General features: G+C 42.6%; 1 protein-coding gene across 1 annotated transcript in view; it reads right to left on the bottom strand.

Annotated features, from left to right (window-relative positions):
* Positions 1-25,180, bottom strand: part of HUNK (hormonally up-regulated Neu-associated kinase) — an 80,272-nt gene that overhangs the window by 30,866 nt on the left and 24,226 nt on the right. The window contains exons 2-5 of the mRNA XM_066621631.1: positions 22,674-22,966; positions 17,264-17,319; positions 12,702-12,837; positions 8,719-8,846 (exon numbers count right to left, since the gene is read on the bottom strand). Of these exons, the coding sequence (XP_066477728.1) occupies positions 8,719-8,846; positions 12,702-12,837; positions 17,264-17,319; positions 22,674-22,966 (613 nt within the window). The remainder of the gene's footprint in view (positions 1-8,718; positions 8,847-12,701; positions 12,838-17,263; positions 17,320-22,673; positions 22,967-25,180) is intronic.

Below are 25,180 nucleotides of genomic sequence, written 5' to 3'. Positions count from 1 at the left end.
TTCTCTGCACATTCTTTGGGTTTTGGTGAAAACCTGCTTTCTTAGTTTAATTCTTATCTATTTCAACATTTTCTTTCCATACCTATTAACCAGCAATTCTTCTTCTCCAGTTTCAACCTGAGTTCCTCAGGGCACTGGCGCACTTGGGAGGGGGCCCAGGGGGCAAATGCCCTGTGGCATCACCTGCGGGGGGGAGGTGGTGCCACAACACCTCTCCCTGCTGCCCTTTTTTTTTCAGGCCTTTCCAAGACCTTATGAGGACCAAGGAGGCCTTCTGAGGCCTCTAGTGGCCTAAAAAATTACTTCCTATTTTTGAGATAAACTGGAAGTGACATTCTTTTTATCTCCTCCTCTGAAATGCATTTTTTTCCATTCTCATTACTTAATTACTCCTGTAGTTCTCTTTTGTTTGCTTTTCTCTCAGCTTCATCCTTTCTCCTCCATCCTGCTGACTGGTTATTGTTTTCCTCGGTATCTTGTCAGTATTTCTCTTTGTTACAACCCTTCTCTGACTTCCATTTCTATACTGGATATAATGTAAGCCACAACTTTTTGTTTTAAAATTTCTTTATTCTTTGGCTCCTTATTAGCTATATTCTCTTCTCTCTCTTTAGTTGCTTTTTCATTATCTTGGTTGATGATGTCCTCTTGCCTAAGGGGCCAATACTATCCAGCTTTCCAGCAGCGGTGCAGCTGCAATGCAGCCCTGAGGTAAGGGGACAAATGTTCCCATACCTTGAGGAGGCCTCTGTGGCTGTCTCCCCACCACAGGATGCAGTGCATGCCCCATTGGCACAGCTACACCGGCACTGGAAAATCGGATAGGATTGGGCCCTCAATCTTCTATTTCAGGTCTCTGTCACTTGTAACTTGATGCACCCTTTTGTTCAAACTCACTATCTCCCGATAGCTGCACATCTTTATTTAAACATCATCTTAAAAAGTGTCTCTCTTCTTCCAAACCTTTTATCTCTAATCTTCTTTCCGAATGGTCTTAACCTTCTTAGATAATAATAATAATAATACAGGTATTTATATACCGCCTTTCTTGGTCTTTATTCAAGACTTTATTCAAGGCGGTTTACATAGGCAGGCTTATTTAAATCCCCGTAGGGATTTTTACAAATGAAAGAAGGTTCTTTCTTTCAAGAACCACAACATTCAGGTGTTTCTATCTGATCTGGTTTCACAATCTGGCCTCCAACCTCCCACGCTCAGAGCAGATGGAGTTTGTTTTTAATTTAATTAGTTTACAATGGCCAGTGCTTGAGGTACTTAACAATAGATATTACTACAATGTCATTATCATTAAATATTACTTCAGTTTTAAACTCTAAAGTTGCTCTGAAGGCTACACATAAAGATCATTTTTGTTGCAAATATCAGAAGCTAATAGTAGCTTCTACTATTAACAAAAGCATAAAGTTTGTTGTTCAGAGAACATTCGACCCTAAAGGTATGACTGCTTGGGCTTTTCTGAGCAGGCTCTACCAGATAGAGGTAGTGACTGCATAGTGACTACTCCAATTAGTGGCCATAATGCATAGGGTAGTTCACCAAGTGGATCAAGCTCATGCAGGGAGTTTCTATGTCACTAGACATTCCTGTTGGCAGTAAGCAACGTGCAGAAATTTTTCTTATGATGGGAGCAATCCATGTAATGAGCAGCTGTAGACAGCATGGCTGGTGCAAGGAGCAGCTGCCAAAGGGCAGATATTTAAAAACAAAATTCCCTGAAGCATTTACTTATCACAATCCATGTGTCCTCAGCCCACATTGACCTCTCCACAGAGAAAAGATAAAGGGAATTGCAAAAGCAGTGGCACAGACTATTCTGGGGAAAGATGTGCAGAACCCAGAAAAAAGGGTACTTTTCCTCTTTGGGGAATGGCTCCTGTATATCTAGCTGAAGTGCTTAAGAAGGACTGTGGGAAATTCCTGTGTGTGCGTGCGCATATATATATATATATATATATATATATATATATATATATATATATATATATATATATATATGTGTGTGTGTGTGTGTGTGTGTGTGTGTGTGTGTGTGTGTGTGTGTGTGTGTGGGAAATTCCTGTGTGTGCGTGTGCACACTGATCTAGCTTGTTATAGCCTCTTTCATTATTATATAGTTCCACAAACCCTTATTTTCCTGATGCAGATGGAATACATTTGAAGCTCAGCAATCGTTAACACACACACACACACACACACACACACAAATTAGTTTGAGGTTACAGCCAAGATCCAGAGTGCTGGAGTTCAGCCCATCTAAAATCAATAAAAGAATAGCTATATTTCCTAAAACGCTTTGTGGAAAACCTTCCTCCAGAATGAAGCCCATACTTACTGAACATTTTGTTACTCACTCGTCATACAGTAGTACTGTTTCTTAATTCCAACTGTCAACTGGAACTGAAATTCCAACTTTCAACTGTCTGTTGAAAGTTCCAAAAATTTGCCTATAATTAGGGGCAGTCTAAAATGGTAAAAATGAAATAACACCGCTATAACTCAAAATTGGGCTTATAAAACGTATCAGCTAACTCAATTAACAAAACAACACCAAGATAATACCTATTAAAGTGGCTGCGGAGCATCTGTGAATCATCCCAAGAGCTTCTCATTGTGTTTCTAAGCCCGGAACTCCCTTGGAGCTCTGTTGCTTTAACTGGTTGTAGAGTCTTCTGAGCATGCTCAGAAGCTGCCAAGGAAAGTGCATGGAACCCTATGGAAAGTGAAACTGAGCACAGTGTGCATTTACTCATGATAGGCCACCATACCTTGGTCCATTGGAAAGGGCAGGTTGAGCGGAATGCAACACTACCAGAATGATCCCGATCCAATGAACGCAGGCCCCCAAAACACTCGAAAAGTAAGTCCCTCCCTCCAAGCTGATAAATGGATCAAACCCTATGGAAAGCAAAAATGAGCTACATTATCATGTTTACTCATGAGTAAGCACATGTTCAATGGTTCCTTGCAATGTTGGTGTGTTTTTTCTGCACTTTAAAACCAGTCTGTTTCCATAGCAATTCAATGCTACATTCAATTCTGTTGTTTCAAGCTGCTATTTTTTCAGTGTTGTCATTTGGTAATGTTTTAATATGTTTGTGTTTGGCAGCATAATGCAATGGTTCATTGCAGTTGTTCATACAAGTAGCATGCAAATCTTAAATGGCTCCTGTAAATTTAATTCAAGTAGTTGACTATGTAGTTGTGCTCTTTGTGTGTGTGTGTGTTTCATGTCTGTTTTATTCCTGTGGCTATGTCTGACGACAGCCACAAACATAAAGCACATATATAGCACCTATATGACAGTGATTACACTTGATAAAAATGCTTTAAAATTGATTAAAATATTAATTTGGAATAAAAACATAACACCGCTTTCAGCCTCCCTTTTTAAAGGATACCACCAACATCCATGAAAAAATAAAACCGTTTTAGACTGCCTCTACCTATAATATAATAACTTTCTAAAGTTAGAAGATTGGAGGATAGCAAATGTCACGCCTATTTTTAAAAAGGGAAAGAGGGGGGACCCGGGAAACTATAGGCCGGTCAGCCTAACATCCATACTGGGTAAGATGGTGGAATGCCTCATCAAAGATAGGATCTCAAAACACATAGACGAACAGGCCTTGCTGAGGGAGAGTCAGCATGGCTTCTGTAAGGGTAAGTCTTGCCTCACCAACCTTATAGAATTCTTTGAAAAGGTCAACAGGCATGTGGATGCGGGAGAACCCGTGGACATTATATATCTGGACTTTCAGAAGGCGTTTGACACGGTCCCTCACCAAAGGCTACTGAAAAAACTCCACAGTCAGGGAATTAGAGGACAGATCCTCTCATGGATTGAGAACTGGTTGGAGGCCAGGAAGCAGAGAGTGGGTGTCAATGGGCAATTTTCACAATGGAGAGAGGTGAAAAGTGGTGTGCCCCAAGGATCTGTCCTGGGACCGGTGCTTTTCAACCTCTTCATAAATGACCTGGAGACAGGGTTGAGCAGTGAAGTGGCTAAGTTTGCAGACGACACCAAACTTTTCCGAGTGGTAAAGATCAGAAGTGATTGTGAGGAGCTCCAGAAGGATCTCTCCAGACGGGCAGAATGGGCAGCAAAATGGAAGGTGCGCTTCAATGTCAGTAAGTGTAAAGTCATGCACATTGGGGCAAAAAATCAAAACTTTAGATATAGGCTGATGGGTTCTGAGCTGTCTGTGACAGATCAGGAGAGAGATCTTGGGGTGGTGGTGGACAGGTCGATGAAAGTGTCGACCCAATGTGTGGCGGCAGTGAAGAAGGCCAATTCTATGCTTGGGATCATTAGGAAGGGTATTGAGAACAAAACGGCTAGTATTATAATGCCATTGTACAAATCTATGGTAAGGCCACACCTGGAGTATTGTGTCCAGTTCTGGTCGCCGCATCTCAAAAAAGACATAGTGGAAATGGAAAAGGTGCAAAAGAGAGCGACTAGGATGATTGCGGGGCTGGGGCACCTTCCTTATGAGGAAAGGCTACGGCGTTTGGGCCTCTTCAGCCTAGAAAAGAGACGCTTGAGGGGGGACATGATTGAGACATACAAAATTATGCAGGGGATGGACAGAGTGGATAGGGAAATGCTCTTTACACTCTCACATAATACCAGAACCAGGGGACATCCACTAAAATTGAGTGTTGGGCGGGTTAGGACAGACAAAAGAAAATATTTCTTTACTCAGCGTGTGGTCGGTCTGTGGAACTCCTTGCCACAGGATGTGGTGATGGCGTCTACCCTAGACGCCTTTAGAAGGGGATTGGACGAGTTTCTGGAGGAAAAATCCATTATGGGGTACAAGCCATGATGTGTATGCGCAACCTCCTGATTTTAGAAATGGGTTATGTCAGAATGCCAGATGCAGGGGAGGGCACCAGGATGAGGTCTCTTGTTATCTGGTGTGCTCCCTGGGACATTTGGTGGGCCGCTGTGAGATACAGGAAGCTGGACTAGATGGGCCTATGGCCTGATCCAGTGGGGCTGTTCTTATGTTCTTATGTTCTTATTATAAATGGCTAAATGGCTCTCTAAAGTTACATAATTATGAATTCTGACAAATTTCTCTTCTAAATAAATGTTAGGAATACAACATTGGGAGTTAGCCTTATGTGCAACCATAGACTGTACATTTTCAACACTTAGAGCTTTATTCAGGCACAGGAGGCAACATAGGTTTGCAATGTCAATCCCTTCGATTAGCTGGCAGTCTGTGGCTTGGTCAAACATAACTACAGGCCTGCATCTCTTAACAACCTTCTGTTTAATGATAAGGCCCATAGCCAGGGAGACAGACCAGGGACAGACTGCACTTGCTCCCAGTGTGGAAGGGATTGTCACTCCCGAATTGGCCTTTTCAGCCACACTAGATGCTGTTCCAGAACCACCTTTCAGAGCGCGATACCATAGTCTTTTGAGACTGAAGGTTGCCAACCAACCAGTTTAATGATGAACCACATATATGAACCATTGACAATGGTCAAAGCACAACAAAGAAGGTCTTAATAAGGCAATCAGGTCTCCCATAGCCTGCAGCAGAGTGTCTATTAACACAACAAAGAAGAGGCTCTTAATGCAAAGAAGAGGCAGGTCTCTAGTAGCCTTACTTTTAGAGGTATCTGGTTTGTCACTGTGGGAAATAAGATGTTAAATAAGAAACCTTTGGTTCTTATGCCTAGTCCAATATTTACCAAAGTGTGGGTTGCAAGTCTATGTCGGGTGGGTCATGAAGTGGGCCCTCCTGCCCTCCCTTGTGCTTGTTTGGCCAATAGGAACTATTCCAGAAGCCAACCCAGTGACACTGCTGGCCGGAATGACTTACTAGGAGCCTCTTAAGGCCTCTTCTGGGTTGCCCACGACCCACTCTCCTAGCCTCTGTGGGCCTCGGAATGACCCACATTAGCATTAGGAAGTGACTTCCAGTTTTCAGAAGCAACTTCCAGTTTTGACACAAAGTTGCTTCTGGACATTACTGTGAGTCAATCTGAGTCCCATGGAGACCAACAGAGGGAGTCGTGGGCCTGCCACAACCTAGAAGAGGCCTCTGGAGGCTCCCAGTAAGTCATTCTGGCCAGCAGTACTGCGATCCACCACAGAGGACAAGGCGAGTTGTGGTGCTGGAAAGTTTGGGAATCACTAGCCTAGTCAATTGGTAGAGCATTCCGCTTGCTGGACTTCAAATTTCAGCTTTGACCCTGTGGACTCTCCTGTTCTGAATTTAAGTGAAGCTGCCAATGGCCTCAATCGTGCCCTAACACCTAAAATAAGGAAATCATTATTTATTTTAAGAGCCTGGGTACCATATTAGCCCCTTCCTTCTTTGCAACTTCTCCATGTGTCCTCTGTTAGTCTGGCCTCTGCTTTTCTCCTTGGGCCATGTCAGGTCAGTGTAGATACTTGGATCAAAGAGGGTTTCCAGCAAGTTATGCGCACCATGAAACACACAAACAATATTCCTCTTTTTTCATTCCCAATAGCAGTTTTTTGCTTGGAGCTGTTCTTCCTGGGTCTTATTATAGCCATTTTGATAGCAATGAAAGAAAACTTGTGTATTTGTGTGTGTGACCATGTGCGAGAGAGAGAGAGAGTACAGTATAGCACATACTGTATAGTGCAGTCTATCAACTGATTTAAATTTGACAGTGGGCCGCCATTCCCAGAGAAACAATCAATCAAGCAAAAGATTTTCCATCCCCGATCTAGAGACCTATCTAATGCAGCAGTTTATGAAGCATGTAGCAGAATTTCTGTTTACTGAAACAAGGCCTAAGAGGCAAGAAGAAAAATAATATTAAATCACTGTTTGCCAAGTCACTGAATGTGCAGCCACTAGATGTTGCTTTAAATCAAGACGGGCTGCATCTAGAATCATTAGATCTGCACCATTAATTTCCTGTCTTTAAAAATGTAGAATAATATTGCCAGCACTGTAAGGCCATAATGTTGAATGTGCAGAAACAGCATAGCAGTGAAGGAACCTGGATTCCTGCAATGACATTTGTAACTCATAAGATTGTCAAAAAATATCTATCTCTATTAACACTGGGCTTAATTTTCTACATTTATTGGCATAAATCTTCTCATATTAACTAACCCCTGTTGACCTCAATAATACTCTTAATGCAAATACCGAAACAAAAACAAAAGAAACCAATCCCTATTGAGGCAAAGGTGAAACTTACTTTTTACTTCATTGGGCCACTGAAGGTTACTTGTGCACATAAGAATTTGAAGAATGTGGCTGATGGAACTCCCAGAGTTTCAAAAGCTCCCACATAGGCACAAAGCAAACTGAGCCAAGTTAGCTCTAAATGCTGCAACTGGGGCACATTAAGGTACAGTTTTATAACTATATAGTTCCAAAAATCTGATCCTAGTTTGCCACACTAAACAAGACACCACAGGCAGATCCTATGGGTCATTTCAGACTCATTTACAATGCAATCTCTGCAAACAACCTACTGAAACCAAGCATAAAATGGAAGAGATGGACCTTTTCATCTGACCACATGTTCCAGGAGCAAACCATGCAAAAACCATGCTGGTTTCTCAAAAGCCAACAAGAATTTTGCAAATCAGGGGTGGCCCAAACTTGCAGTGTGGTACATAACCACCAGTGGACTTCTGCATACAATTAAACTGCACACAGGAACAGTGAGGAATGTTTAGCCTCTATAAACAACTTCTGGGAAGTAACAAGCAGAGAAATACCAAACACACGGTATCCAATATAGGCTGAGAGTTGCTGGATCCCAGGTCACTCATCAAGTTCTAGAGCATGCCTCTTTCTTCAGAAAATGCACCTCATGAGGATAATGCTGAGCAAGAAGAAACAATTATGCGCTCCAAAACTAAGCCATTGTTTAAATCTCCTCAGCCAAAAAAGATAGGAACTAATGTTTCAGAATATGCAAGTGGAAAGGATTTCACAACACACAGCAGCAATATGATTTATTACTTCTACAAACATGTGAAAGCTGGGGGTGGGGCTCAGGACTCAGTCAAGCACTGAAAAAGACAAGGTGATCTTCTGGTAATAATTCACTTCTACACTGAGGTGGGTTAAGTGAATTTTAAAACACCTTGGCTATAAGATTGCCAGCTCAGCTGTATAGAACAGTGGTTCTCAAACTTTCTAGCACTGGGACTCACTTTTTAAAACAACACTCTATCGGGACCCACCTAGGTTTACCAGAAATTTTTAAAAAGCAGCTCTAGAAAGAAATGTTTTATTTATTTATTTATTTATTTATTTTATAATAATAACCAGAAAAAGACCCTATATTTACACATGCTTGCAAACTGCAGGAGACCAGCTCCTTGCAGGGCAGTTAGCAGCTATCTGATTTTTGAATAGCTTCAGGACTTGAGGCAATTACAATAGTTAGCTGATCTTTCCATCACCCTTATGCAACCCACCAAAATTGGGTCCTGGCCCACAGTTTGGGAACCACTGCTGTAGAAGATTACAACCCTGAAAACTTCTTAAGTCCTATCAATTGTACAACATGAACGGATTCTACATCATGCAAGCATGCCATTACAGATTGAGCAAATCCTCTTGAGTTTTACCCAAAGGAAAATAAATTGTGCACCTAAATTCTGGGGCACCAAATTAACCGAGAGAGGTGTAGAAGGACTAAAAATGCAAAAGCATTTAAGGAGCTCCCATTCTTTACCTGTGGAGAGTTGAGTAGGGAAAGGATTCATTTCTTTATCCACCATTTTCTGGTACAGAGCTCTCAGACTGAATGGTTCCACAGTAAACGGCAGTGTCCCAGTCAGCATTGCATACATATTCACACCACTGTAAAGAAGAAGAAAAAAAGAGTGATAGGGAGAAAGAATTAAGACAAAGAACATCTATCAGACTGGGGCAAGACATGCAAACAACATGTTAAGATTAATAGCCAGTTGTTATGGTTTGTCACAGCATGCAACATGTATGTACCTATGAAGCTAAGAATGGGTCAAATCATTGGCTACCTAGCCCCAGTTTTGTCTATTCTGATTGGTAGCAACTTCCCAAAACTACAGGCAGGGACCCTTTCCTGCCCTGCCACCTCCAATGTTTTTAACTGGAGATAGTTGGAACTGAACTTGGAACTTCCTGGATACCAAGCATGTGCTTGGGATCATTAGGAAAGGTATTGAGAACAAAACGGCTAATATTATAATGCCATTGTACAAATCTATGGTAAGGCCACACCTGGAGTATTGTGTCCAGTTCTGGTCGCCGCATCTCAAAAAAGACATAGTGGAAATGGAAAAGGTGCAAAAGAGAGCGACTAAGATGATTACGGGGCTGGGGCACCTTCCTTATGAGGAAAGGCTACGGCGTTTGGGCCTCTTCAGCCTAGAAAAGAGACGCCTGAGAGGGGACATGATTGAGACATACAAAATTATGCAGGGGATGGACAGAGTGGATAGGGAGATGCTCTTTACACTCTCACATAACACCAGAACCAGGGGACATCCACTAAAATTGAGTGTTGGGAGAGTTAGAACAGACAAAAGAAAATATTTCTTTACTCAGTGTGTGGTTGGAACTCTTTGCTACAGGATGTGGTGATGGCGACTGGCCTGGACGCCTTTAAAAGGGGATTGGACAAGTTTCTGGAGGAAAAATCCATTACGGGGTACAAGCCGTGATGTGTATGCGCAACCTCCTGATTTTAGAAATGGGTTATGTCAGAATGCCAGATGCAAGGGAGGGCACCAGGATGAGGTCTCTTGTTATCTGGTGTGCTCCCTGGGGCATTTGGTGGGCCACTGTGAGATACAGGAAGCTGGACTAGATGGGCCTATGGCCTGATCCAGTGGGGCTGTTCTTATGTTCTTTGCCCAGGAGCAAATTTCCTGCCTGAATTGGGCAGATCCATCACTTCTACAGCCTGCCTCCAAACTCTACACATACACACACATTAGTATGTGCGCATACCCTACCCATTGCTGCTGACTCCTCGCCCCTAAGCAGGTGGGCAGGCAAGGAAAGGGTGGATAATGTGAGGCAATATGGCAATCTGAGGCCACCTCTTTCTGTGTCCCTTCAGCTCCAGCATGGCCTCCTTCCTCTGGGTGGTCCTGTGTATTCAAACATGAAGGAAGGAAGTGGCACTGGTGTTGAAATTGTTGTGCTCTACCTCACCTCCCCTCTCCTTGCCCACCTAGCTGCTTTCCTGAGGAAGTGGGTGGGCAATGGGGTTGTAGCAGCTTGGGGGGGGGGGTGGCGGCTGCCTCAGTTCTCTTCCTGCTTGCTCTCCACAAGTAGGAAGAAGACTGGAGAGCCAATTGAAGCAGCACAGTGAGAGACAGGTCAGAAAGGGGTGGTGGGGTAGATAGGGGATACAGAGCACCCTTGTCGGTTTGGTACTCTCCCTTAAACTTCCACTCAACCAAGTGATTTAGTCAGAATTATTGCTAGGCCAGCCCTGGTTCAGACCTCAAGCAATACCCCTTCCAATAGCATCTTTCACTTTAATACTCAACAACAGTTGCAATGAGGCAGAATCTATTTTTGCACAGATCAGTAGAAATGCTGCTGGGTTCCCAATAATCACTAGCGATTCTGCTATTCTGGAAAAGCTCAGCATGACTTTGCATTATCATGGCACCACAACTTCCACTATACCACCTTCAAATTTCCTCCAAATTAAAGGATTCTTGCAATCACCTGAAAATAGGATATATTGGCCTGCCCAATGATGGTGCAGCTGCAGGGATAACAGGTACAAAACCCTGAGGACTGACCCAGTGTAACCTAAGGCAGGGTTTCTCAATTTTTTTGCTCATGGCCCCATTCTGAGCTTCCTTTACCTCTGTGGCTGATAGCCACTGTTAGTTGGGGGGGGGGGAAGTACTTTATCATCTGCACTGTTTACTCTAATAATTGGTACTTAATTTGTAAGTAATAAATGTGTTATGTGTTTGTTTATATTTGTTTTTATTTTGAAAAATAATTTAAAAAAAAGAAAATTCTTAGCCATAAAATGTATAGTAGCAGCATAAGGCTTGCTGACAATAAAGTATTCTGTTAATTGGTATTTTTTTTTCATTGCGATTCTTATAACAAACTCATCATATGCCTGCCAGTTAAGGTTGGTTGTCCTCTTTGGAAACGTATTGTGGTCCTGTAATGTTCCATTTTGCCCATGCGGCCTCTTGGGGGGCGATATGGTGCACATTGAGACCTAAGTTGTTTTATCCCAAACAGCAAACCTTGTAGAACACGCTGCAAGTTAAACTAAATCTTTTGTTCAATTAATTGGTGCAGGATGTTATTCCTTGAAATTGTTGAAGAGGCATCCGGAAGAATGGTGCCATTCTCTTTGTCTGAATTACTGACACACTACGAGCTTCTTCTTTCTGCAGCTCCAGCTTGCTGCAGGTAGATGACCTTACGTAGGGGCGACCAATTAAGGAGAAGTATGAAAGCGTCCATTTTGGGCTGTCACAGCACAGACATTATGTCAACTGGGCTCAGAAATAAAGCTCTCAAAGTAACTACTTGGAAAAAAGTGTTCCTGAAGGTTAAAACTTTGCTCTAACTGACTGAGATCAATGGAATACATTCTATTAGCACGAGGCAGTCTGCAGTAATTCATCTTTATTATATCATGCCATGCTGGATTCTTAGGACTTCTACTGTACAGACACAAAAAACCTGCTTGCCGTTTCCTATAAAAGCACATTATCTTCCAAGTTTGTTCAGCCACTACTTTGCCTGCTTTCATCATACTGCTCTGCAAACAAAGTCCTGGGTCACCTTTGCCCCTGACTCACAAATGGCTGTGGTCTGAACTTCAGGAAGGCTGGAAGCCAAAGCAAACTATACACAAATAGACTACAATCACTTCAGAGAAAGAGTGGTATTACTCTGCGCATGGAAGGTTCTTTTCACATTGCAGTGATACACATTGCAGTGGGCACTTAACTGCCCACTTCTATCAGTAGGCTGTGCTGCCAAAACTTGTGCTCCGGCAGCGCAGCCCAACTTACAGCATTGCAAAATGTGTTGCGGTATAGTACGCAATTTGGATGTTTCCAGATATGGCAAGCAGCACCAAACATGTGGCTGTGGCCTTCCTGGAGCCCTGGTACCAGACAGACAGCAGCAGTTGGGCCATGGAGGGAGTGGGAGGACTAGAGGTATTTCTGGGTAGGGGGGAGAGGTGGTGGGAGGCAGTGGATCCAGTGGCAATGGTGCATGCTGGATTGTATACAAAACCTCCCCTCCCCTTTACTCCCGTCAGACATATGCCACCAAAATAAGTGGCAGATATCCAAAGAGCCAAGGAGGAAAGTGCAAAATATATTCACTCACCTCCTGCAGGCTGCCTGACTGGCCCCCCCTGCCACCATCGGATGCAGTGTGCATGTTTTTGGCACAGCTGAATCGGCATTGGTGGTGTGGGACAGAACTGGGTTGAAACTGTGATAATCATTAGCACTGTAATCCATTTCCAGAGTAGTTTATTACTCTTCACCAGCAACTTCAATGAGAACCATGCTAACACAAAAGCAACACGAAAGAAAGAAAGAAAGAAAGAAAGAAAGAAAGAAAGAAAGAAAGAAAGAAAGAAAGAAAGAAAGAAAGAAAGAAAGAAAGAAAGAAAGAAAGAAAGAAAGAAAGAGAGCAGCTTTTTCAAGTTAAGTAACTTACATGGACCAAACATCTATTTTGGGACCATATTTTTTTCTTGCAAGAAGCTCTGGTGCTGCGTAGGCTGGACTGCCACATTGTGTACTGAATGGATCAGAGTAACCTAAGATACTTGCACAGTTGCTCAAGCCAAAGTCTGTAAAAATAAAACAAAACAAATGGACTGTTAACATGGCAATGGAATGACATCTCCTTATCTATGCCTTATTGTCCTCAGCATGATTTAATGTCTCCACTTGAAAAATCCTACGTTAAGTGATTTTACTTGTTTCTTGCTTTTTAAAATGCATCCTGTCACAGGAATGGCACCACAGGAAAGATTTTATGGGACCCATGCTAGAGTTCTAGCCAGGGCTATTTGCCCCTTTGGGAGCTGATGAACCACTTGCACCATCTCCTAAAGGTGACACCCATAGTCAAAAGGCAACTCTAGATGTTCAAAGGAATCTGTAGGTAATGTTGCACAGATCTGTTACGTGAAAATCCCCTTTTTCCTTAGTTGTGATTTTATATCTGGTTATGTACTATAGACACTTCTCCCAGCACACTTTTCCAAAAAACCCTGGTCAAGTCACAAGCTACACAACCTCCACCTCTCTAGGAAGAAGTCTGGCATAGTAAATCATTGTTTAAGTGTCTCCTACGTTACTGTATTCACACAAGCTACACAACCTCCACCTCTCTAGGAAGAAGTCTGGCATTGTAAATCATTGTTTGAGTGTCTCTTATTCATTGTATTGTTTTAACTCAATCACTGTTTAAGTACTCTATGCAAATTTGAAATGCCTTCCTGTAGTTACTGTATTTACTGTATTGTGTAAGTTCCCCCAGCTAGGAAGACAGTCATTTGACCCTATTGAATTTTGCTGATAATCCTTTCAATGTTTTACATATTCCAAGTACCCCACTGTGTGGTAGTAAGCAAGCATATCCAGGTCAGCTCTAGGTCACATCCAGGTCATCCAGGTCAGCTCCAGGTCAGCAAAAACCCTTTTTAAGAGAGGGCTGCCCCACATGCTCGCTCTCTCTGGCTCCCCCTCCAAGGACACAACACATCTGTGTTGTGTCAGAGGGTCCTCCCCCAGGACTCTTCCCCCCCCATCCAACTGCTCTACAAGACAGGTGACTATCTCGCGTGTGGAACTTTTTCCCTTCTTCCCCCCCTTTTTTTCTCCCCTTCTCTCCCCATCTTTAGTCAGCAACTGGGTTTGGCAGACCAAGGTTCCCTAAAATCCTTCCCTACAACCTCCCCTTTTTCTAATTTCCTCGGATGCACCAAATACTATTCACACACAACCACCATGAAAGCTAGGTACACTGGATTCAAATACTAGAACCAAGAAACATATACTTACCATTTTCCCATGTGCATTATGTTTACCTTTGTGCTTTTGTAATAAAGCTATAATCTTTTATTAAAAGTTATCTTTCTCTCAGTCTCCTCTTTAAGCAAAAGGGAATTTCTCTGCATTACGCCGTCTTGTTATCCAGCCTGCGATCCTGAGGTTCCAAAACGGGTAGTGTAATAATTCCCCCTAAACAAAACAGCCCTTTTGGTAACAGATCTGCAGAGGGCCCCTAGGAGCAACTCTGTTGGCACTGATGGAGAAAGAAGAGCCCATGGGGGCCTTTCCTACTCACGTTCCTCCCAACAGTCACACTGGGATGCATCTTAACTGCCCTCTCTCACCTGATGGTCAGCGAGGTAGCAACCAATAGCCAGCCACCGCATCCACTGCACAGCATCCAGCATATGGTAAACTGTGGGGGAGTAGAAGGGGATGGTGGAAGGAAGAGGGCACATCTGGGAGCAGAACAGTGAAGGCAAGCTGGTGGGGGTGGAGGGGAAGGTCAAGTCAAGGACACTATGCACAAGGGTTGCAAAAAGAGGCGCCCCCTGTGGTCTGGGCAAACTGGCACCAACCTATTGATATGTGAATCTAGGGGCAACTGAAATTTAATTTTATATTTAAACAGGACACAAAAATAATGTAGTCGTGGTAGTTTATTTAACGGTCTCAAACCAACACAACACAAAAATAATGCAAAAAAACAAACTACAGTGTGAGCCCAAGTGTCTAACAGCCCAGTCCTAACTAAATTACTATGTAGTGATGCAGCAGCGCTGGCATGGGCTATACTACATCCCAGGAGGAATTTTTGGCTGCTGGAGCTTTTCTCAGAGTAAGGAGACATTTGTCCCCTTGCCCTGGTGTGAGCCCAGCCAGCTGCAATGGGTTGATCTGGATCTGCGCCAGTGATATCACTGGTGCCATGTTGATCCACACAGTGGATCAGGCTCAGAAAAGGGATCAGGATTTGGCATGCACCGCCTCACTCCCCACCTGGGCCTGATCCACCCACCCATCTCCCCATTCCGCCCTCCTCCTGGCTCACCCAGTGCCACCCTTTCAGCAACACCATTTCTGCCATAGTGCGGGGAAGAAGAGATGGGAGGAGGCCTCAGAAAATAAGGAGCAGTATGGGGGAAGAAGCAGACCAAGAGGGGTAACAGATGAAGAATCAACCCTGCTGGTGGTCCATGTGATAATCTCCCATAACTTCAAAATATGATCAAGATTTGCATATTTTATCTTCTTTCATTTGCACCTAATTGGTTCCTAAGTGAGAAAAAAGTACTTATTTCTGATTATTAAATGATGTCAGTTCTTGCTTAATCACGTCACTTCCTGCTTAATGATGTCACTTCCAGCCCTCAGCAGACACCATGAATGGTATTTGGCCCGGTATAACAAGTGACTCCACTGTCTTTTAGGTTGCAATCTACAGACTTACAGTGGAGTAAGTACTACTGAGTTGAACAGAACTTACTTCTGAGTAGACATGCATAGGATTGTGCTATTGTTCAGAAGCACTCTCATACAAAAGTTTGCTCATTCACTAATTTTCAGTCCTAGTGTTGGGCAACACTTTCCGTCACCTCCGAAGGTGATAAAGCCTCTCTCTTGGAATAGCAGTCATCTGGTTTCTATTCTGCATCTAGACACAATGCTGCTAGAAATGTGTAGGCACAGAATTCAACACATAAGCAGATGTTCTCTTGTTAGGGGAATATTTTCTTCAATGCCAAAAACCAGCATTAATGGGAGTTATAAATACATAGTGAAAGAAGATGAGTAATCTACAGTGTCTGCAGAATGTAGATGGACCCTGCTCTGAATGTTGCTGATAGGCAGCTGCACAATCAACGAGCCACTGACAATTTTAATAAAAGACTTCTCAACAATTCTCTCATTCTGATTCTGAAACGAATACATTGATTGCATGGAGAACAGGAGTATGACTCTTGCTGTGTGATTAAAGAACCCCAACTGATGCCTCTGGAGGCTGAACGCCTTAACTCTTCTTACAAGAAAAATCCAAAGGATAATGGTAATAGCCTATTCTACCTCCTCTACTATTGCCTGGCTCCTAACAACAAGAAATAGCAACAAAGATCTGGACCTTGATTGAAGTCATAGTTCTAGAGACTATCATTCCAAATAAAATGGCTATTATTACAGAAGTTCTCCGATTGATTGATTGATTGGATTTGTAATCTGCCTTTCTCCCTGAAGGGCACCAAGGTGGCTAATAGTCAATACATTAAATGCATAATACAAAAGGCAATAAAATACAGATAAAAACTATAAAAACTACAATAAAAACAGGCAATATAAAAACAGAGCAGACAGCAATAAAACACGTCAGTAAAAAAATTAGGTAAGAACAGATTAGGTCCCTACTTAAGAACAGGTTAGTTCCCAGGGCTCTGTTTGTAAGTTGGTTTGTTCAGAAGTCCAGCATCACTACTATTGGTAGTCAAAATGTTGTGAAATATGAAAAAATGTATTTACAGTACACATACAGTACAGTCATCTATCCTGTGTGGTCTTACCTTGAAAGTGGGCTAACAGAGTTTGCAGGGCTGGAATGAGGATTGCTCGGGAATGCTGAGAATGCGTGCTAATGCCATCAGTGGAATATGGCCAGGCATGTTTGTATCTTGAAATGTCTTAAGTTGAATGTTCATAAGTAGGGGAGTGTCTGCATTATTTCCCCCACATTGCATACTGAAATAGTCAGAAATGTTAAGGATATTATCGGTATCATTTCTGAAAATGAGTTTTATTACCTTCATTTTACAGGGAAGCAAGACTTGGGCTGCAATCCGAAACCATTTTCCAGCACCGACATAAGGGCAATGCAGCTCCAAGGTAAGGGAACAAACATTCCCTTACTTTGAGGAGGCCTCCATGAGTGACACCCAACTGCAGGATGAAGTACATGTCCCACTAGCACCGCTATGCCAGTGCTGGAAAGTGGGTTAGGACTGCGCCCTTAGTTGAAGTCAAGGTGTCCTTTTCCATGTAATACATTCAAGACTATGTGCTACTATCAGTGTTCACTAAAATATTTTCCATTCACTTGGGTCTTCACTACCCTTGCCACATTCCTATTGGAAGTACCATTAGGTAATGTCACGTGGAATGGCCAAGGTTGCCCTTAAATTCTCACAGAAAAAAATATAAATAATTAGAATTGCTACAAAAATGTCATACCGATAAGCTTAATATTGTTTTCTTCATCCAGCAAGAGATTTTCTATCTTCAAATCTCTGAAACATAAAAGACATTTCATGAGAAATGAAACAGTGATACTTGATATTTTTTAAAGTTTCACTAGTGACTACCATTTTTTTCCAGTACAAAAAAAGTTGCTAAAATGTCTCTGTAATTGCAAACAGACCCATTGTCCAATAACAGCAACAGTATAAATACGGCTAGTATAAGTGGAATAAACTGTAATATACAGTAGTTTATGAAACATGCACAGATTGAAAAAATCCAGATCCTTCAAACTTCTCATATAGTCAGAACTCTATTAATTGTTTTGATGGTAAAAATGGTTAGGACTGATGGTCATTTTTAATGAAAGCAACCGAAGGACACTTTCAGAGAAAGCTGGTGGTTTCCTGAAAAATAGTTTCCATTATTCCCAGAGGATTAAGATGGCAATATGTATGGGTGGTTCACTCTTTTGACAAGGACCACTCAATAAGACCATTCGTATTCACCAGACTTTGCAGCTCGTGGACCATGCAGTGGACCACAGTGATCAATACAGAAGAAGCCACAGAAACTTATTTGAAGCATGAGGCAGTAATCCTCAGAAAAGCATAGGTAGTGGTTTGTCATCCAGTACATGACAGAGTGTGATTTATCAAGCTGTTCTGCAAAAGCCCCAGAAAAATGTATGGAAGCTGTGCAAGTATGTTGTGGCTGTACTTTATGGCAATGGTGATATCCTATGTTGGCTTACCAGCTACTAAAGAAATCAATAAAGCAATAAACCAATTCCCATTTTTAAAAGATCTTTTAATTAACAACAGATAATTGTATACAGCAAAAACAGTAAACAGTTGCGTATATTTTTCGAAAGAGATTAATTAATATAACACTTACAGGGTCTAACCCTCTACTTGAAAAAAAATGCAGGCACCACAAGGTTAAAATCCATACAGCACTATTTTCTAAGCAAAAACAAAAAATGCTCTCTTTTTTTGGACTTCAAAGTATACCTTAGGCTATTTGTGACCTTGTGAAGTTAAAGTGGATTCCTAAGGCAACTCTGCAAAAGAAAAGCCAGTTTTGCATTCCAAAAAGAAGCAATTCTCAGGATGGCAGACTTCTGATATAAATATTGCACCAGCAGCATGACTACTTAAACAAAATTAGCAGGATGAATGACTGCGGCAATCAATCAAGCAATAGGTACGAAGAAACTGATTTGGCCAATAATGACATCGGAGAATGTTGCCACTCCTTTTCAAGTTATGCTACATTATTATTTTGTATCACTTTCATCATCATTTCATTATTCCCCAGCCCCTGTAATGTACAAAGTGCTTTACAATAATTATGGGCCCCAGCCAAATGAGCCATAATGTCAGTGCTGGGTGTCGTAAATGGGCTGTAAAGCATGTTTATGGCACCCTCTGAGTAGGCAGCAATGGCACGGGGCTCATGCGGGACTCATGCTAGTATACGTTGGGCCCAGCACCAGAAAGAAGCCTGCGGGAGCAAGGTAAGAGCTCTGGGAGATGGTAAGGGCTTTTGGGACAGGGGGAGGCGTTCTGGGGTAGGGGAAGGCGGGGCAGGGAGAGGAATCTGTCCAGGAAGGGAGTAAATATGGCAGCAGACTCTGCCACCATATCCTACTTCCCTGCCCAGGCACCTGACATGGGACTCCTTGACTATGGGCCCACTCAAACATGGACACAGAGCAGAGGAGAACCATTGCCGCCAGCTTATCCAGGGTAAGGGAGCAAACGCTCCCTTCCTCCGAGGAGACCTCCATCAGTGTCCTGGTGCCCACAGGATCCAGTGGTTGTCATTTTGGTGCTGTTGAAACCATGGGCACCAGAAACCATAGGACTGGACAGTATCTCATCCACCAAGGATCTATTCATATATTTTCCCTGGAATAAAAAATCTCTTTCTGCACTAGGATGATCTGTCATAATGAAATCATTGGTTAGCCTTGAACAAGCCACTCTCAGTCAGAGCTCTCCAATCTGTAAGGCAGGGATAATAATGACCTGTTTCACTCAACACCCCCTGCAGCAAGGTGTTTCCAAACAGCCTTTTCTGGGAAGCCAGAATCACATTGAAGCAGTAACATATGCAATGGTTGCTCTTAATAACGAAGTCCAAGATGGTGATATGCATCTAGTTGCACAATTAAAGAAACAGGGGAAAACAGATACACAGGAAGCTGTCTTTGCTACTGGTACATTATTAAATTCCTTTCTTTGACATTCTGACAGTAATTGCACTGAATACAATTACATTTGGTTTAAAATTACTTTAAAAGCGTTGTAGAGAATTTCCTGTGGGATGCTATGGCAAGCAACAAGGCTTTCACTTCTTTGTCTTTGTTGTCCTTACTCCCTAGGAGGTTTAATATTCATCCTGTTTTTGACAGCATGAAGGTCTGTGTAAATACCTTCTAAAAAGAGAATGCTTCATCTACTGCCATTTGGGGCTGTTTTCTTCTGTCAGAGAAAGAGATAATGATTGCTATTTAATTCAGATTTGAGCTTGTTGCTTTTACAGTTTTAACAACTAACCGGCCACATGCCAAGTTTGTAGGCCTTTCCAAAAAGATAATGATCTGCCCCACACACACAGAGCTGGCATGTGTAAAGGCAAACATTTTGGCCACAAAAATATTATAGTATTATTAAAATGGGAATCCTCAGAATTGCAAACTTTGTTAAGTTTAGGACAGAAGAACATTCAAGCTTTTCTAAATAAAACTAGGACAAAATGAATAGAGACTAAGGACTCAATCCTATCCAACTATCCAGTATTGAACCCAGATCCACAGATAGATAATCCATGGATACAGAGGCTTCATTTATACAGTCTTAGAGGAACAGTTCCCAAATGCAGAGCTGACATCATCCAGGTGGATTGTGGGATACCGATGGGCAGATTGCTAGACAGCCATTAATAACGGTTTACAGTCCAAGTTAGCTCACAAGGCTTAAGGGGGTTTCGCTTTCAGGTCAGGAACTGAAACTGACAGAAAGTCAATACATTTTTAAAAAATATTCTCCTTAGTTGGAAATCAACACGCTAGAGAATTCCTTCTCTTTGAGTTTATAGTATCTTGTCTTTCTCATCATACCAAATTTGATACAGTAAAACCTTAAGTTTGTTCAGTAATTGCCATCCACTAGTACAGTCCATTTCAGTCACATCGCTCATGTTGATTAACTCACCTAATTGTTGACTGTACACCTAATACCCCTTCTTCCCTCAAATTATTTATCTCCTTCACTGCACAGAACAATATTTTGTGATTATACTTGCTGAATATACAACTTCACTGTGACAATGTTGATTTTGAGTTTTTGGAACGAATATCAGCAATTTATATGCATTGTGCGCACAGCTCGAATAAAGCAGCTCAATAATCAAGAAAACAGGCTATGAAAGTACAGTACACAGAAATTTGATCCCACATTAGATCTCTAGCAGTCATGTTTTGTTTATCATGAAGGGAATGTGAACACCTACAGATCACAGATGAGGCGTGTGTGCTGTTATTTTTAGAGTGGGTTTAAAAATAACTACGTTGTGAACTGCACACGGCAAGAATGAACTGTGCTATTCTAAAACATGGATTTAAACTCCTTTTTAAAGAGTCCATTATAAGGGTAAGAAACTGAGTGAATCAATCCGTGACACATAATGATTGCACTATACAGAAACAAATGCCATCTGACTGAATATTATGGCATGCAACCCCAGTATGAAAAAGTGGTCCTGGAAAAGGCAAGGAGCTTTTATTTATATATTTAGATTTATATGCTACTTTTCCTGCTATAAGCCCCTTGAGAGTGGGGCTTACAGCAAATAATTAAAACAAAATCATATTAGCATTTATCAGTAAAGGGCAGCCCAATCCTAACTAAATTCCCATGCAGTAATGCAGAGGCACCAGTACTGACAATGCTACATTCTGTGGGGGATATTTTGGCTGCTGAAGGTCTCCTTGGGATAAGGGGATATTTGACCCTTGTCCTGTGATAATCCCCAGCAGTCACTATGGTTCATCTCAGACTTGTGTCAGCTAAATCAAGTTGATCCGTGCAGGCGGACTGGGACCACTGGCCACAACTCCTCCCTGTTCTGCCCTCTGCTTGCCCCCTTCAACCCTCTCCCTCCCTCCCCCACCCCGTTATGCCCCACGCACCATGGGGCATATGGCCTATAGTCTATACTAAAGTCTATACTAAGACTAAAGACAACTAAGACTATAAATTGTCTTTCTGAACCAACCATCTGAAACTCTTGCTAGAATGGACCTGGTAGATCTTCATTGGAAGGAAGTTCTATGGTGCAAGTGAAGAAGCTGCGGTGTTGGTACAAGTTCACCACAATGACAGCAGTCAGCTTCGAGTAGAACACAGGTTGACACATTCTGGGTGACCTGAAGTTTTGAAACTGGGGATGCCTGCCACCTGTTGTAAAGATGTGTAAAGCTTCCTGTGTGGGCAGGAAGGAGGGAGTGGAATGTGCGGGGGGGGAGGCAGAAGGGGGAGGCAACAGGAGCAAGAAGGAGGGTGGATTGCCTCCGGGAAGGGGGTGGGTCTGGCAACAGCAGCACCACCAAATTCTAACCCCTTTTTCTGGGCCTGATCTGCCTCCACTGGTCCATGCGGACTTGTGCCAGTGATATCGCTGGTGCAGGCTTGAACAGTTCTGATGGCTGGGCATGGGCTTATCCAGGGCAAGGTAATGAATGTTCCCTCACTTCAAGGAGGCCTCCCGAAGTTGAACCTCCTTCACGGGATGCAGTGGATGCTGTGTTGGCTCCACTGCATTGCCATGCGGGGTATTAGGTAGGATTGGGATATGATTGATTAACACTGTATATGTACATACGTTACCACAAACACAAATATTTATATTTATATTTATATTGAATTCAGCACCATTTCATAGCAACAGTCATATTTGCCATGAGTGTGTCAATGTTTGCTGTGCATCTCTAAACATTTGGGACTGAACTTTGCCAATACATAACATCCCCACCACCACGGCAACAGTCAGAAAAAAACTGTAGCCAACCAGCTTCAATTCAGCCGCTTGTCGGACTGCTCCGAAGTATTCTTAGCAGCCCATCGATGTCATCTGCCAGCCCTTTGGAACACTATTTGCCTGCCCTGAAACCTGTTTTCCAATGTGTTTCCCCAGGCCACGTTGGGCCCTGACATGATTTGACAATGGTTAGTACTGCAAACACTGGTGTACTTCTGACACTAAATCAGCCCTCAAAAAGACTGACCAAGGTCCAAGTTCTTTAATACACTTTCTCATAATCTTGCCAGTGACAAAACAACTCCTGCCTACAGCTAAATCAGCTTAATATCGAAATCATCTATTACTTCTACTGTACCTGTGAACCACACCAGCACGATGTAGGTGCTCAACTGCCAGAATAAGTTGCCAAATGTATTTGCGTGCTTCATGCTCCTCCAGTCTCTTTTTCTCATAGATTTTGTGCATTAAGTTGCCTCCAGGGCACAGCTCCATGACAAGGTAGTAGCTGTTTTCCGTTTCCAGGATATCCAGCAGCTGAGCAATATTAGGATGTCGAATCATTTGCTGGATCTGTCCCTCTCGTCTCAGGTTCTTGGTGACATAGGTGTCCTTTTTGGCTCTTTTCTTGTCAATAACTTTCACTGCCACCTGAGAAAAAACAAAGACATCCACATAATTGTGTTTAACATTTTAGCCAGTTTTTTTTCTTAATAAAGCCTTTTCATATTTCACAATGTGACAATACTGGGGGGAGCGGGAATGCTAACTGCAGACCATGGGAACGCCATGGATATAATGTACTTTGATTCCAGAAAAACACTGACAAAGGGCGCAACCCTAACCCACTTTCCAGCACTGGCATATGGACAACGCAACTCTAGGGTAAGGGAACGAGCATTCCCTTACTTTGAGGAGGCCTCCATGAGTGCCCCCCCCAACTGCAGGATGCAGCACACATCCCACTGGCACTGCTATGCCGGTGCTGGAAAGTTGATTAGGATTTGGGCCAAAGTCTCCCATGATAGCCTTGTGGTTAAATGGTTAAAATATGGGGCTAGCTGGTACTGCTATTAAGATGGGTTAAAAGCTGGTTGAACAACAGTTTCCAGTGGGTGCTATTAAATGGCTCCACATCTTGCAGAGAGTCACTGAATGGAGTGCCAGAAGGCTCTATCTTCAGTCCTGTCTATCCAACACTTTTAAATACCTGGATGTCAGGGCAGACTAGTGAATGCTAATGTGCTGATGACATGAATCGGGGTGGGGGATAACTAACAACCTGGAAAACCAAATCATGATTCAAGATGATTTTGACACACTTGACCACTGGGCCCATACGAACAAGATGACATTTAATGAGATAAATGTAAAGTCCTGCACAAAGGACATTACAAAAAAAAGAAATTATATAAAAAAAATCAGTAGCACAAGTTCAGGATGAGGGAGATGTGGATAATAGCAACGTCTGGGGAAGGAACTTGGTGTCTTGGAACCGGCATGCAGAGCATCTTTCGAGACTGAAGGTTGCCAACCATCTTGAGGATAGGGTTGGGCCTTAAGTTACACTAACATTCCCTTCTTGTCAAGTTATGAGACTTCTTGCAAAACATGATGCCTGTACATTTAATAGCAACCTGCCAATGACATCACCCTAATTTCAATTACCCTTTCCAACGAAATGGTTGAGATGACAATAAACATTAATTCCAACAAAAAAGTAACCCTCAGACTCAGTCTCCAGAAAAAAAGTAGATAGAAAAATCAGAAAATGTGTTGGTTGATGTGAATCTCTGTGGCATCTTGCACTTCTGTTACCACCAGTTTCCTGGTCTGCTAATAAGTCAATATTCTCTTGGGGTTCAGTGTAAAAGAATCGCCCTGGGGGAATTCAGGCACATAAGATGGGTTTGGTAATCTGAAAAGGCCTGTAGACCTGAGCACTAACATAAGAACATAAGAATAGCCCCACTGGACCAGGCCATAGGCCCATCTAGTCCAACTTCCTGTATCTCACAGCAGCCCAACAAATGCCCCAGGGAAGGGACCTCATTCTGGTGTCCTCCCTTGCATCTGGCATTATGACATAACCCATTACTAAAATCAGGAGGTTGCACATACACATCATGGCTTGTAACCCGTAATGGATTTTTCCACCAGAAACGTGTCCAATCCCCTTTTAAAGGTGTCCAGGCCAGACGTCATCACCACATCCTGTGGCAAGGAGTTACACAGACCAACCACACGCTGAGTAAAGAAATATTTTCTTTTGTCTGTTCTAACTCTCCCAACACTCAATTTTAGTGGATGTTCCCTGGTTCTGGTGTTATGTGAGAGTGTAAAGAGCATCTCCCTATCCACTCTGTCCTTCCCATGCATAATTTTGTATGTCTCAACCATGTCCCCGCTCAGGCATCTCTTTTCTAGGCTGAAGAGGCCCAAACGCTGTAGACTTTCCTCATAGCGAAGGTGCCCCAGCCCCGTAATCATGTTAGTCGCTCTCTTTTGCACCTTTTCCATTTCCACTATGTCTTTTTTGAGATGCGGCGACCAGAACTGGACACAATACTCCAGGTGTGGCTTTACCATAGATTTGTACAATGGCATTATAATATTAGCCGTTTTGTTCTCAATACCTTTTCTAATGATCCCAAGCATAGAATTGGCCTTCTTCACTGCCGCCGCACATTGGGTCGACACTTTCATCGACCTGTCCAGCACCACCCCAAGATCTCTCTCCTGATTGTCAGACAGCTCAGAACCCATCAGCCTATATGTGAAGTTTTTGATAGTGAAGCACTAATATGCTTCACTTGATGACAAAATAAGGTAAATCAATGCATATAAGGCAGATGCATGATGTAA

Source organism: Tiliqua scincoides, chromosome 3 (genome assembly GCF_035046505.1).
Source record: "Tiliqua scincoides isolate rTilSci1 chromosome 3, rTilSci1.hap2, whole genome shotgun sequence".
Lineage (NCBI taxonomy): Eukaryota > Metazoa > Chordata > Lepidosauria > Squamata > Scincidae > Tiliqua > Tiliqua scincoides.
The sequence above is the reverse complement of the archived record's forward strand: the minus strand, read 5'-3'. Positions and strand labels throughout refer to the sequence as shown.